At 41.1% G+C, this 16,274-nt stretch overlaps 1 protein-coding gene across 2 annotated transcripts in view; it reads right to left on the bottom strand.

The window, feature by feature from the left end:
* The window catches only part of LOC143041089 (uncharacterized), a 70,750-nt gene extending 54,973 nt beyond the window's left edge, over positions 1-15,777 (bottom strand). For both annotated transcript variants that reach the window (XM_076212782.1, XM_076212781.1), the window contains exons 1-2: positions 15,363-15,777; positions 7,925-8,243 (exon numbers count right to left, since the gene is read on the bottom strand). In XM_076212782.1, coding sequence (XP_076068897.1) covers positions 7,925-8,243; positions 15,363-15,450 — 407 coding nt within the window. In that variant the 5' untranslated portion in view covers positions 15,451-15,777. The remainder of the gene's footprint in view (positions 1-7,924; positions 8,244-15,362) is intronic.
* Positions 15,778-16,274: the final 497 nt, after the last annotated feature.

Raw genomic sequence — 16,274 nt, forward strand, 5'->3', positions numbered from 1 at the left:
CGAATTTAAATGCAGCTTAGAATCTTTATCTATACAAATGTCATTACCTAATTATCGCATACTTCTTTGCAGGACGCTCCGCTCCAAGAAGAATGCTAATGGTTGTGCTGGAGAATTAATTGAGAAACGTGTATGTTGAATACATGTTCGATCCATGGTGTAATATTCGGTACGTCACGTACAGTATCTCGAAAACGGAATACGGAAAAGTGAATAAGAAGTCTTCTGATCAATGTTTTTTAAGACTAGGTGCATGAAGGATATTACGCCCCACCCTCCACTACATCCCGACGTATGTTTTTAGCTGAGCCCCTGAACCTAATCACTTTGAACTTCTACATCCCTTTTCAAATCTCTTCTGTACCACCTCTACGACTGATCTTCGGCACGATATTGCCCCCTAGAGATAGAAGCGACGGTTATCGGCGATGAAATTAAAATCTTTACAGGACGCCACCACTGATTACCGGGTGGTTCATATTTTGTTTTACTGGACCACATTACCTCCTGGAAACTTTGGGTTTGGACATTTCCCGTAAGATGGCCAACTTCACCTCCTGAGGCTTCTTCTTGGAAACTTTGAGTTCAGAAGTGTATTAACCTCTCGTCTCGGGAATACCAAGTCCCGGATCGATCGCAAATCTAGGTGCATATCACTTGCCCCGGCTGCATGAACTCTATAGGGTTCGACCACAGCCGGCTCTTGCTTGTATATGGTATTAACTGCATACGTTGTGTGCAGTCAATAAACTAGGGGTCTAAGTGACATTCTTACGGACCAAGTCACTCAACATTCTTTTATGATTGCAGCCTGCAGACTATTCACCGCTCAACAAATAATGCTAATCACTTTTAACTTGTACTATTCTACGGTTCTGCTGCCTCGTTAAATCTCTCCTTTGGCACCTCCTCTTTGACACAATATCGTCGCCAAGGACAGAAGCAGTAGTTATTATCGACATGAAAATAAAAACCTCCTGGAGTGAGACATTCTGCCAATTATTGAAAATTTCATCTGAGGAACGAACGCCCACGTCTGCAGGTCTCCGTTCTCATATCCTACATTTGTCGGTTGCGTCTGGGAAGGGATGTGGGATTATACAGTTAGAATTGCTCCCAACCATCCATTTTAACCTTTCAACTACTTCACTCCTTTTGCAAAACAACCAATTTGTAAATACAATTTTCCACCGAATTAGTTTTTCATTATTTTCGCCCTCCCCTTTTATTTCCAATGTGTGGATCTTATCAATGTTGTCACTTCAGTTGCTAATGCATATTTTTTCGTCTCTAATAAATCCTCGCACAGTTAAGATGGAACAGACTCTAAAAGAAACAATAGTTGCATGTACTGAAGAGTCACAACAATAGTAAGCGAAGCAGAATCTACACTTTTTTCAGCAGCAGTGACGAAAGTTACAAGAACAGTAGTAGCAACAACAATGGCATTGATAACACAAAAGAAAAATGTAAAAGCTAACGGTGAAATTTACGTTTTTTTTAGCAACACCAAAATCGTAAATTCTAATGAATATCAGAATTATGATGTACTGGATGAGCGTAAACAAGAGAACAGCAATACTAACACCTGTATAAATGACCATGTCAACACGCTTTGTGTTTAAATCATCTAAAGCAGTTCTATCTGGTCTGGTAAGATGGACCATAGCCCTTTCACTACCGACGAAGTATCACGGAAATGACTAGAATAGCCTGGCCACAGCCATGATAAAATGGATAGAAGCACCCGGTACGGAGAGAAAAGGTTCAATATGAATCTATATAAAAAAAAATTGGATAACCGACTCAGCGCGATCTTTGGCAGAGGTCGGCAACCTTTGAAACACACTGCCAGTTTCCTTTGATTGTAAAAGAGAGAGAGGGAGAGAGAGATAGAGATAGAGAGAGAGAGAGAGAAAATAATGCCTACAATACTTTCCCCTTATGCAAGTGGTCAAATTCGAGGAAGGAATAGCTATGAATGAGGATACTATTAAACATATATTTCCTCGACCCTCTGTTTTCGGTTTGACTTCTTGTCGCATTATGTTTATTGGATGATTCGCGACTTTGTTTTTCGAGCAGTTACGAGTACCCAAAAGTTACTTGCAGGGCTGCCAGGGGACCATGACGCGTGCCAGGAGTTGCCAGATCCTAGCATGATAATTGAAAAAGTGATTCCACATGACCTGATGTTCCTGTGCAGCAATGGAGCGCTGAAGATGGATCAACAAATAAAATCTATATAATAGTATTATTATTATTATCATTATTATCATTATCATTATTGTTATTATTAATAATAATAATAATAATAATGATATTATCATCATCAATAATGATAATAATAATAATAATAATAATAATAATAATAATAATAACAATAATAATAATAACAATAATAATGATAATAATAATCATAATAATAATACGTACATACATATACCAAGGCTTTTTCCCCCTTTCAAGGGGGGTAGCCAAAAAGGGAAAGGCATAAAAAACACTCCCACCCATTTCATCCCTAAATACACTCCACACCCCTCCCACCCTCCCTCTCATCTGAGCACCTCCTGGATGACGGGTCATCCCTGCACCTTGCCCACCGCCCTGGGTCAGAAGCAGTGTCGCAAGACACAGCACATCCACAGCAAGGCCGCTTCATTCAATCGGCGACCCCCCCTCTCCGTCCCCCCTTGCATATAAGGAGAGGACGGGGAGAAATCCCTTCGGACTGCGTCAAAATTTGCTCACACATACTACCTCACCCCCCACCCCCCTGCCCATTCCTCCTCATGCAATCACAACATCATCCATATACAACCATTCTCCACTCACCTCTGTCTTCCGTCCTCTCCCTTCCTTCCTCAACAGACATTCCCCTCTTCCCCAAAGCCCCCTTCACCCCATCCATCCACCTCATGCTAGGACGTCCCCTCATGTTCACTCCCTCCACATCTGCCTTCCATATCTCTTTTACTAGTCTTTCTTCACTCATTCTTTCCATGTGTCCAAACCATCCTAATATTCTTTCATCAACCCTATCTCCCAGCTCCTTTTTCACCCCTGTTCTCCTCCTCACCTCCTCATTTCTCACTCTATCCAGCCTAGTAACCCCCACCATACTTCTCAGACACCTCATCTCAAACACATTCAAACTCCTCTCTTCTTCTCTTATGTAGCATGATAATAATAATAATAATAATAATAATAATAATAATGATAATAATAATGATAATAACAATAATAATAATAATACATACATACATATACCAACATATACCAAAGGCTTTTTACCCCTTACACGGGGGGGGGGTAACCCAAAAGAAAAAGGCACAGAGACCACTCCCACCCATTCCATCCCTTACATACTCCACTCCCCTCCACCCTCCTCCCTCCCTCTCATCTTGGCACCTCCTGGATGACGGGTCATCCCTGCATCCTGTCCACTGCCCTGGGTCAGAAGCAGTGCCGCGAGACACAGCACATCCACAGCAAGGCCGCTTCATTAAATCGGCGACCCCCTCCCCTCTCCATCCCCTCATGCAGAAAAGAAGACGGGGAGAAATCCCTTCGGCCTGTGTCATATTTTTTCTCATGCATCCCCCACCCACTCCCCCCTCATGCATCACAGCATCATCCATACACAACCCTCCTCCATTCACCCCTATCTTCTGTCCTCTCCCGTCCTTCCTCAACAGACATTCCTCTCTTTCGTAATGCCCCTTTTACACCATCAATCCCATCCTAGGATGCCCCCTCATATTCATAATAATAATAATAATAATAATAATAATAATAATAATAATAATAATAATAATAATGATGATAATGATAATAATAATGATAATAATAATAACAATAATAATAATGATAATAATAATAACAATAATAACAAATAATAATAATAATAATAATAATAATAATAATAATAACAATAATAATAATACTACTACTACTACTAATAATAATAATAATAATAATAATGATAATAATAATAATAATAATAATAATAAAAGTAACGTGTAGTTGACTCCATGAGGATTTCTTAACCGAATCCAAAGCCGTCACCTTTGCCCTTGGTGCTCCGTCTTCCGGGGTGTTATAGTGAGGCAAATGCGAAGCTCAGCACACCACGACGACACGCTGGCTGGGCAAGAAATTGCATCAAATGACCATGGTTTGTATGAATTATTTTCAATGAGATAGAAGCCGTAGTAGACATTAGTCGTACTCCACATATTTTACTCTGGCTAATACTACATGATTGTACTCTGCTCCATGACTTAACAACCGGGTTGTTCGTGCGCACGCGTATGCCGTACTCCTCTTTTTCCCGTTATATTTCCTACAAACATTAATCCGTCGGCATGATGGCAAGGTTGCTCGACGACAACCTTGTGTAATTTTTTGTGTGCTGACAAAAGGCGTCCGAATAGCTGTGCGTTCGCTCTAAACGCCACTGACATGTTTGATAAAAAATCATACTCGATATTTCAAGAAAAAAATCTTGTAACTCCACCCGATATGAGCTTTTCAAGGCACAACACCTATTAATGAACTTTGTAATCAGCCTGTATTCTACAAATATTGTTCATATCAACGTTCATATCGACGAGTACGGTGATACACAGAAAGATCTTCTCATGGTTGATGTCTTCCGATATTATTCGGGCGTTGGAGCACGTCACCCTATTTGTGAGTATTCACCTGTTATTCTTAAATACACACACACATACACAAACACAAATATATATATGTGTGTGTGTGTGTGTGTGTGTGTGTGTGTGTGTGTGTGTGTGTGTGTGTGTGTAGCAGGTTTTCCTATAGACATATTTCATTAAAGAAAATAGCAATTCATGCATTGATGATTTTCTTGTGTAGAGTTTCAAGACGTCTAACTATAGACTCCTTCTGGAGGTAAGTTTGCTATCGCTGGTCCGAAGGACATGATTCAAACTCAGAAGGAAGAAGAGTAGAGTTGGCACACTGGGTACATTTTCAAAAGCAATGGCAAAGGTCAGAATACATAGACTTGTGTACTAAAAGAGAGGAGCATAGTTAGCATAAAGAAGGGAGTTGTGGTGAGAGGGAACCTATAGGAGGGCAGAACGCCGCATGTGGGTCCGCCAATCAGGTACTTCGAACGATTTGTCGGGTAAGAGGGGTCATCAGTCGCGCACTGGGCTCCGGGTAGAACACATCTCGCCGAGCGGACAGTGTGATCATGAATTCCTGTGACTGAAGATTCATGGTTGGCATCTTGTCCCGTATGAGGACGGCCTCGAGTATCTGTAGCCTTGTATCTTGGGCCTGTCCTATAATCTTAGTGTTTTCAGCCATGGCCTGTCTGGTAAGAGTAGTGTTGTGTTGAAATTCTGTGTGTCTTAGGTGTGCCATTTTGTAAATATATGCTTATTCTTCTTGAGAGTTTAGTAGTGCAGTATCCTATGTATGAAAAATGAAGGGACTCCCAGTTCTCTTGTTTACAAGAGAATTCATACATTAGATGACTGCGTTGTAACAGCTCCCTTGTTTACAAGAGAATTCATACACTAGATGACTACGTTGAAACTCAGAAGGAGCGGGGGAAGGGTTATTCTTTAGTAGGAGAATGCGAAGCCGACGCCTTATCACTTAGCTATCGGATGTCTAAAATTCTCCAACCTGGGAATGAATCTACTCCCGAGGAATTAAGTCGACTGCTAACTGCCGTCCGTACTTAGTTTTTACAGAGAACTAACATCTCTTGTAGCTTCGTGGTTAAGCTGGTACGTTTCCTTTTTGGACTTTTGTCGTTGTCATGCCTGAATAGAATCACCAGTGACGGTGTAGTCAACCAAATAATTCCGACATGCCCCGAAAAACAAATTCAACTCATCGTCTATTACAATACTAAGAAAACAGCCCAATTGATTATCCGTAACCAACCCATCACAGAAACAACATTACAAGAAGACCACGTTGTATACCAATACAAATGCACATATATATACATATACATATATATACTTATACATACACATATAAATACATATACATACATATAAACATACATATATATATATACATATATATATATAATATACTGTATATGTATATACATATATATATACATATATATATGTATATATATACATACATATATATATACATATATATACATATATACATATATACATATATATATATACACATATATATATGTACATATATGTATATATATATATATACATATATATACATACATATACATATATATATACATATATACAGTATATATACATATATATACATATATACATATATATACATATATATATATATATATATATATATATGTATAAACAGAAATGTAGAAGCACATTTGTAAATGACACACAGGAAACCCACAGTCGGAGAAAATAAACTTCGAATAAAGAAGAATCCTATATTTTGACTATCAACTGTCGCCCTCTTCAGGAAAGTACCTTCCTGAAGAAAGTACTTTCCTGAGGGTGGCTGCAGTTGATAGGCGAAATATAGGATTCTTCTTTATTCGAACGTTTATTTTCTTCGACTTTGGGTTTCTTGTGTGTCATATATATATATATATATATATATATATATATATATATATATATATATATATATATATATATATATACATATATATATATAGATATATATATATATATATATATATATACGTGTACACACACACACACACACGCACGCACACACATATATATATATATATATATATATATATATATATATATATATATACATATATATACACTATACATATATATATACATATATATATACATATATACACACACACACACACATATATATATATATATATAATATATATATATATATACATATACACACACACACACACACAAAAATATATATGTATATATATATATATACAGACATACACATATATACATATATATACATATATGCACATATATATGTATATATATACATATATACACACATATATATGTATATATATACATATATACACATATATATGTACATACACACACACATATATATATATATATATATACATATATATACATATATATACATATATACACATATATATATACATATATATATATATATATATGTATATATATATATATATACATATATATATATATATATGTGTGTGTGTGTGTGTGTGTGCATATATATATATATATATATATATATATTATATATACACACACACGAAATTGATCAAATAATATTCTGTTGAGGTGACATATAATTCTGGAAAGAAGTTGGTTGATCAATTTCTTTGTTTTCTTAGGTGAGACTAGGTTTCGTGTGCATAAGAAAAGTAGCTGGTGTTCCACATTTGGTACGCGTGGCAATGCTTGCCCACAAATTCCTCCATACTCATACCACAATGAGAGCCCGCAACATTCCATTGCCTCCCCTACCCCTACCCTTCTAGTCACTGTAAAAAAAAAAATGTGGCATTTTTTCCCTGAGAGATCCGCTGCCTCCTTCCAGACACCAACAATACAGTACCAACAACTGGCATTTCTTCCCAGAGATCTCTCTGTATAAATCAAGGATCTCTAGCCGGCTACCTCGAGGCTGCGCATTCCTTACACGTATTGTACTACGGCAACAGCTCGGTTCAGCTCATACTGAATTGATTATGAGTTTTGCTGTCCCCACACTATTTGACCCACGGCCTCTTTTTTTTTTTTTTTTTCGTTCCCTTCCATGATTCCCTCTTTACCTAGACCCAACGGTTCATGGAGGGCCTGCTGCCTTGACACCAAATTGAATGTTGAACGCCTTACCAAGACAATGAGTGAGTAGAGTCTACACAGGCAACATGCCAAGGCAGAGGAAAAGGAGGGGGAGAAGGATAGAATGGTTTGTGATGTCTTCTGGAAATGGTACTTACACAGCCAAAGTGTCCTGAAGTGGAGATATTGAGAAGGGTTCAATGTAAGAATGTGCTGCCGAAGCATTGGGCAGAGCCTGAGGAGTCGCTAACAGCAGAAGCAGCACCAAGGCCGCCCTCCGCAAGAAGGAGTGCATTGACGATGTCTGTGCGTCCTTGGCCACCTTGCCTTCCTCATTCTTTAGTGGTCCCCCACGTGCGAGAGAAGTGACTCCAGGTAATAGTGGGAGGGAGACGTGTGTTGTAGTCGCTCTTGCTTCTTGTGCATGCTGGTGTCTGATGGATGGGCGAACGTTCTGGGCCTCATGGCTAGGGCGACCTGTGGAAGAGACAAGCTTAAGCAAGTGGAAAGGCTACTTACTACTCACACTTTTACTGAACACCTCACTCTCTTGAACCAGAACCCTGCCATATTTATTTCGGGTTTTGAGGCGTTTGGAGCTGGTGGCAGAGGGTTACAATACTAAGTAAAATGCATTTTATAATGTGATTGTATTGAACGACTCGTGTCAACCTTGTGTTTACTGCGTTTCCTTGTACGTGTGGTAATGGGTAAACTTACCCCGGAATCCTTCCCCGCTGACATGAATAACCATATGTGCCTTCTTGTAATACAATTTCATTTAAATTCCTGTTCCTTACCGAAGGAAACTCACAAAACATAATATAATAACCTGACGGAGAAAAGAGGCACCTTTCGTGATGAGCTCCATAGAGATTCCTCTCTCCTTGTCGAAGGGTTGTCACACAGCTGAATAAAACAGTCTGGCGGTGACCAAAACAAAAGGGGGCAGCTACTTTGCGGCACGGAAGGGATTAACGGACTCCGAAGTGGCTTTCACTGACCACTGAGGGTTAAGTGCCCATTAACGCAGATTTGAAAAGAACTAGCTCACAGCCCTGTAAGCAACACACTGGAGGAACATACAAAATGAGCTCTGGCAATTATAAACACGCCAAAGAATATGAGTTAGTTATTATCGCTGATAGTCCACCAGCGCTTCTATTCTTTTGAACGATGTGGCGCCGTTGCCCTTTGTGGTTGGTCTGTCTCAGTGGGTAGGTGTGTTGGCCCATTAGATTATTTTTTTTAGCTATGAGTATTGTTGTGTCATGTGTTTTTTCTTCTCGTTTTTATAGCCTGAAGAGGTGTCCTATTGTTTGTAGGAATGAATGAAGAGATAATAGAAACATTGGTGTTTCATTACCTAAAACTTGGTGCAGTTGTTTAGCGGGCCAGATGAGAACACGCCTATGGATGGATGTGCAAAGGTAAGAATGACAGATGCAGGGACGGGCGACGGGGGGGGGGGAGGAGTTAAAGAAACAGTGTTCGTGCAGGAAGCACGGTTTCAGAACACGCAATCAAGATAGCGGCGACGGATGCTTCAATCATTCCGTTGGTAAATAATAACTCGTTGCTACTGGTTAACTGGTAATACGCTCTGGGAGATGCCTTCCGTCAACGGTGGCAACTTTGGAGGGGTAAGGAGAAGGAAGCCAAATCTGTTCAAGGTCGACCTGGAAGCTGTCAACATCTAAATCACCCTCATCCCTAACATGGTCTTGGATCATGTGCTGGACTCGTGGTCGACAGGCTATCACCTTCCCAAATGCGAGCTATGAACTATCACAAGATTCCAAGGTGAAGAGAGGAGGAATTATGGCTCCATCACTACACAAAGAGGAGAGGGGGGGGGCACAGAAATTAATAAAACAACCTCTTCGAGACGGGCCATGACCCTTTTGTTACCGAGACTAGTGTAAGGCTGGGGAAGACACGGGGGTCAATGAAACGAACTGACAGCTGGAATACAGAGAAGGAAAAGTTCAGTCTGGCAGATACTTATTCATCCAAGTCACCCCACCCTCCCCCTCCCTCCTAACAAGCCCTTGAATCATCATCATCTATCCAAAATGTGACCACCCCGACCCCATTTTATTTTTCTTTCGCTAAGATTCTTCATTTTCCCTAAGGAAGTTTGGGGAAATGAAAAACCACTGAACTATCCAAGGTGGAGTAAAAATGGTCCTCACAGTTCTCGTTGAAACTTGCAAGTGCTATGAACAGATCCGGCAGCAATATCATCCGCGTTTCGAATTTCGCCTCTCCCTTCACTCTCTCATGTAGTCGAATTCTACGGGGAAGTGGGTTGGCGGGTCTGAGTGCGCTCCAGCGCAACCTCTCCACGTTCCAACATTTTTTTTTCCTCGACGGCAACGCGCTTTCAAATGTCACGCAAAAGTCTGGTCACACGCGCCAGTGTATCCCGATTTTACTGTTTACAAAAACAGAAAAATCGATACACAACTTTCCATCATCTGGCAGGGCCGGAGTGGTAAGGATTGTTGTATTTAACTGAATATAGTATTCAGGATTGTACTTATTCTCATGAGGTCATGCTTCTGTCTCCTTTAAGACATGATAATTCATTCATGTTCAGTGATGTTTATCAATAACCATTGCTGCACTTTTACCAAACAAATAAACTATTTCACACACGAGTACTATTTGAAAACCGATCAATATCTGAATAACTAATATAAAAAAATAAAGATTTTTTTCTTATAGATTAACATGAAAAATTACGCATATCCTGGAAAAACAGGTTTTCAATCATAGAATTTGAAAAAAGACTGCCTTACAATTAAATAAACAGATAAAGAACTATGCATACAATGATTTAATATATTTACGATGCACATCTCACAAATTATGAAAATTACATTACATCGAATACTATTCACAACTTTAAGCTAATGAAGACATATATTCACACAATAAACATAATGAAAAAGTACGCCAGTTTCCATTTAGAGAAGCAGCGTTAATATTTTCGTTGGCTGACAATTCGCCAACGGACTCCACCATCCACGATTCGAATCGAGGCAACATTTTCATATCACTATTCTTACCTGGTAGGCTTCCTAGTCCCGTACCTATACAGGATGGGCCCACGGAAGCCCCTAGTACTACCCTAGTTGATGCTAAGTTATATTTACTTCTAAGAAGTTAATAACCCATTTTGTATATCCTAGGACATTTAGTTTGAATATTTGTTGTCTACTGTCTACCTCTATATGAAACGACCCCTCCCAGAAAGGAAATGGGGGCGAGGGCATACTAGATCAACGGTTCTTTAAACGATTTTAGGGCCCAACGTACCATCCCTTCAATTTTCATCTTAGGCATTCCATCTCTGTGCTTTAGCTTAACATTCACAAATCTGCGGAACAAATCAGACAGATCCTGACTTATTAACAGAATCCCTTTCAAAAATCTCTTCTTTTCTTATTCATTTAGATTTTTTTTTTCACCTCCCCTTATTTTTTTGTGTGTATTTATTTCCACTGTACATTATTTACTGATCCAATCCTTTTTCAATTTCTCTCCCACTATTTGCGCGTACTTTTCAACTTCTGTATTGTAAAATTTCAGGGGAAAATCCCATTTCTTTATTGTTTCTTTTGTTTTACTGAGCTCCCTCCAATCCACTTCAAATTATTTTTTCAGTTTAGCAAAATTAGAATTTGCATAGTTGGACCCTTGTTTGTATATTTCTTCCCTTATACCTGCATTCCCCATTTCCAGCGTAAAATCACTCTTACCCATCAGGCACCGGAGTTTTAATGTTTCGATCATTTCATCAAGTCCAGGCTGGCAGGTGTATCTTTGCTTATATTTATTTTTGGCTCTTCCATCCTTTGGAGCATTATTTCATTCGTTGTTATTCTAAACAATGTATTGCTTTAGGAGTAATCAGTTCAAACATTTCACATTTCCACAAACAAAGCCACCCATCATTTAAAGCCTCATTTTTTTCAATGATGTTTTCGAATTGCTTGGTCGTGTTTCTCATTATTTGTATTCCGATTTGTTCCTGTGATGTTTCTGACAACCCGCTTCACTATGAGTCTTAGATTCATTCTCATTCCTTTCTGCTCCCATTTCTTCCACTTCGATGTTCTTATTGCCACTAATTCCACTCCACTTCCGTCACCTTGACATACTCTCCTCCACCCTTATAAACATCAATATTTTTATTTAGACGGGTCACGTCAAAACACGTTTCATGTATCTCTCTTTCTCCTTTCGTTACTTATCTCTAATTTTGTGAATGCGAGTATTCCCAAGTCAGATATATCCGCAGGAGTTGCGGAGAATATGTTCATTGCTACGTAAGCCTCATGTATGCAAGATAGAGAAAAATAAATGAGGTGTGGAGGTGGTAGTAGTGGTGGAGGTCTAGAAGCCTGAAAATAATTAAATTAAATTTCCACCGTGTTTCAAGTTTGCCTCCCTCCCCACGACGTGGTTATAAAAACTACCTTTCCTGTCACGTCATATAGTACTTTTTTTCAAGCGTGTGTTGTTGTTTTCTTTTTTAAAAGTTGGCCGATCTTTGCGGCAGTCAGGAATGGTTGACACATTAACTTCAAAGCTGGTATTCTACGTGATGCCATTGTAAGGGGTGGCGGTATCCGAAGATCAGGAAGGGAGGGCACCTCTCGATCCTGAACAGTGCCAAGGGGAGGGCATGCCTTCAGGAAGCTGAAGGTTGCTTCGGAAGGGGATAAGGAGAGGTGCCGCGCCACTCCTTCCGAGAAGAGTGGCATGCTGAGCCTACACGAAGAATAGTAGATTGTCTCTCCTTGCATGTAACACTTCCACCCACATCGATATCCAAGGGAGATCCCGTGGAAGATAGATTCCGCCATTCTACAAGGAGGCAGGTGGATGGCCTCGTACCCAGTGACGAAGTAGTGCCACCTAGCTGAGGCTGAAGTAGCAATAAGGCTGCTATGGTCGACCCTGGCCATCAATTTGACCCTCTTGGTCGTGAAGCCCTTGATCATAAACACACACACACACACGTAAACACACAAACCAAGTTGGGATGTGCTCGTGTGTGTAAGGTCACATTACCCATAGATCGGGTTATATATGAACTCTGAATTATCATTTGGTAGGGTAATAGCTGTTGAGCACGAGACCAACACATGATCCAAGACAACGGTGGTAAATCACACACACACTTCCCACAGTTCCCGTCATGGTGCGCTTGATGCCAGTCAGTCTTCACATTACAGGTCACTCTTTTCACCATCGGAGGATAATTGAACTCTTTCGACTTTATGATATCCTGTTCATCTTATCAGTTAATCCCCGACGAACTCCCGTTCATCAACACGAGGAAAATGTGTTATCCATCTGGTTTTAGCACGCAAGTCTAAATCCTCACCCCATAGGCACTGAATGGCGACGGAAAATACAGTCTTATTCGCTTGATTTCTTATTGACGGCAACTGGGCAGTGCTGGACTGTCGAGTGATGCAGTTCACTACATCTGCCACTTCAATGAGCCAATGCGTCCTACGAGTCGGTGGTTCTAAACTATAAGTAACTTTACACCTCGAAAAAAGACAGTGTAAGAGGGGGGGACTGAAAAATTAACACCAATTATCATCGCTGTACCTGGCCGGCCACGTGTTATGATCACAACTAAAGGTAATATACGAGTATTTCCTTCTTGATCAGTTTATTTCATGCAGAACCTTAACGTGTAACCATTTTGAAAATTAAAGGTGTCTAATTTTACAGGAATATTTTTATTACTTACCAAAGTAAGTTATGGCTAAATAAATTACCCCTCACCCCGATAACAAGTACAATTGGAGTAATAACATCATACTACCATACAATGTGTCGGTTACCGCATCTTCCGAATCACTACCAATCAGCATGATATTCAATCATCCTAACAGTATTTCTAGGGAAGTAGTGTATGTACACCGTAGGACGAATATGGATACCAGCCCGGGGTTTATATATTACCTTGTAAAGACTGTGAAGAAGTGCACTGGACACACACACACACACTGGGTAAAAGCATTAACATGATATAGATGTAAAGATAGACCTGCATGTCTGGATATTATTATAACCGGTGAACCTGAAGTGATTAAATTAGTGGCGCCCGACAGGCAAGAGGTGATCGTGTGGCTATTCCAGTGATGCTCGGAGAGGGATGGGGGGGGGGAGGCAGAAATATGAGAAGAAACATACAGAACAAATAGGCAAAGGCTAACTTTGATAAAATGATATGATACTTTATAGTGGTGATAGAGAAAGAGAAAGAGAGAGAGAGAGGGAGGTAGGGAGAGGGACAGGGAGAGGGAAAGGGAGAATGAGAGAGGAGGGGAAGGGAGAGAGAGAGAGAGAGAGGAGGGGAAGGGAGAGAGAGAGGAGGGGAAGGGAGAGAGAGAGAGAGGAGGGGAAGGGAGAGATAGAGAGGAGGGAAAGGGAGAGAGAGGAGGGAAAGGGAGAGGAGGGGAAGGGAGAGAGAGAGAGAGAGGCGGGGAAGGGAGAGAGAGAGAGAAGGGGAAGGGAGAGAGAGAGGAGGGGAAGGGAGAGAGAGAGGAGGGGAAGGGAGAGAGAGAGAAGGGGAAGGGAGAGAGAGAGAGAGGAAGGGATTGAGAGAGTAGAGAAAGAGAAAGAGGGAAAAAGTGGGGAGAAAGAGAGGGAGAGAAAGAGATAGAGGGAAGGAGAGAGTAAGAGAGAAACACATATTGAGAGTGAGAGAATAAATGAGAGTGAGAGAGAGAGCTGAGAAGGAGGGATAGAGCAGATATAATGGAGAGAAAGAGAGAGAGAGAGAGAGGGGGGAGCTTAGAGGGGGGAGAGAGAGCAGAGATGGAGGGAGGAGAGAGGGAGTGGGAGGTAGAGGAGAGAGAATACAGAGACAACAGAGAGAGAAAGGTCAGACTGAGAGAGAGAGAGAGGGGGGGGAGGGAGAGAGAGAGGGGGGAGTGGGAGAGAGAGAGAGAGAGAGAGAGAGAGAGAGAGAGAGAGAGAGAGAGAGAGAGAGAGAGAGAGAGAGAGAGAGAGAGAGAGAGAGGGGAGAGAGAGAGAGAGAGAGAGAGAGAGAGAGAGAGAGAGAGAGAGAGAGGGGGGGGGGGGGGGGGAGGGGGGAGAGAGAGCAGAGATGGTGGGAAGAGAGGGAGCGGGAGGGAGAGGAGAGAGAATACAGAGATAGCAGAGGAAGAGAGGCCAGAGAGAGAGAAACGAGGTCAGACTGAGAGGGGGAGAGGAGAGAAAGGAGAGGGGAGGGAGAGGAGAGGGGAGAGAGAAGAGAGAGAGAGAGAGAGAGAGAGAGAGAGAGAGAGAGAGAGAGAGAGAGAGAGAGAGAGAGAGAGAGAGAGAGAGAGAGAGAGAGAGAGAGAGAGAGAGAGAGAGAGAAAGGGGGAAGGAAGGGAAAGAGTAAGAGGACAAAAGAAAAATATTAAATGCAACAAAACCCGTTCGTACTGTTTTTATTATTATCCGTTATCAAGCTGAAATGTGGAGTGTAAATGCAAACTTGAGCCTGGCCAACGTGAGGACGTTCCATATATTCTAGGACTGAGATTTTTTTAATTCGAACTGGGACCCACTCACCTGTGCCATTCAGAGAGGGCGCGACGATGGCATCGTAGGCAGCCTGCTGCAGGTAGTGTTCAGCTGCGCATTTCGAATTTCTACGCATATTGTTCGAACGACACACGAATCTCGTGGGGCACTCAGGAGCAGCTGACAGGACACTCACACTTGTGTGAAAAGTTCATAGATGCACATCAATAGTACCATCGGCGTATCCATCCACACTTGTTTATTTTTCTTGAAAAGCCCACACCATGGAGTAGAGGGAACAAGATCTGCCCGCGTGGAACGGAAAAGAGTGAAAACAACTCCCGACTAACAGTGGCGTATATTTAGAGATCCGTACGGACACAACATATTATTATGTGCGCAACTTAAACTAGAGTCACTAGACGTTACTTGGAGAACGCGACGCAACGAGCACTCATTCGAAGCGAGTGCTGAGCTGTTATGGGGAAGAGTCGAGAAAGCGTCGAACTAACGTGACATCGGGCGGAAATTGTCGTACCGTTGCAGTGACGCAGGGTGGTGGGTGAAGGCGACGACGCCTTGCCACTGTGCTATTGTATTACAAACACACAAGTAAAGTTCATTTTGGGCGGAGAATATCTTGATTCTCGAAGCAAACACAATTGCAGCTATCAAAAATAAGGCTTAGTAGAAAGTAAACATAATACGAAGTGGAATGACGGTCCTGAAACCCATCCGTTCCTCCTCGTTGAATGGCTTGTTTGGCGGAACCATAGAAGCATAAAATGTAAGACATGGTGTTCGACGACTGCTTAGCATCACGAGGTGTGAAACTATTCACAGTGAACGATATATCCGCCTGTTCAAGTCCTTGGACAGTTTTTGCTCTTCCTCCACGCTGGGTTATTTTTCCACATTCTGCATTGCCATAGGCGGAGGTTAGCATACCTGTTTATATTT

This window comes from Oratosquilla oratoria, chromosome 30 (genome assembly GCF_046742065.1).
Source record: "Oratosquilla oratoria isolate Oo_2021 chromosome 30, ASM4674206v1, whole genome shotgun sequence".
Taxonomy (NCBI): domain Eukaryota; kingdom Metazoa; phylum Arthropoda; class Malacostraca; order Stomatopoda; family Squillidae; genus Oratosquilla; species Oratosquilla oratoria.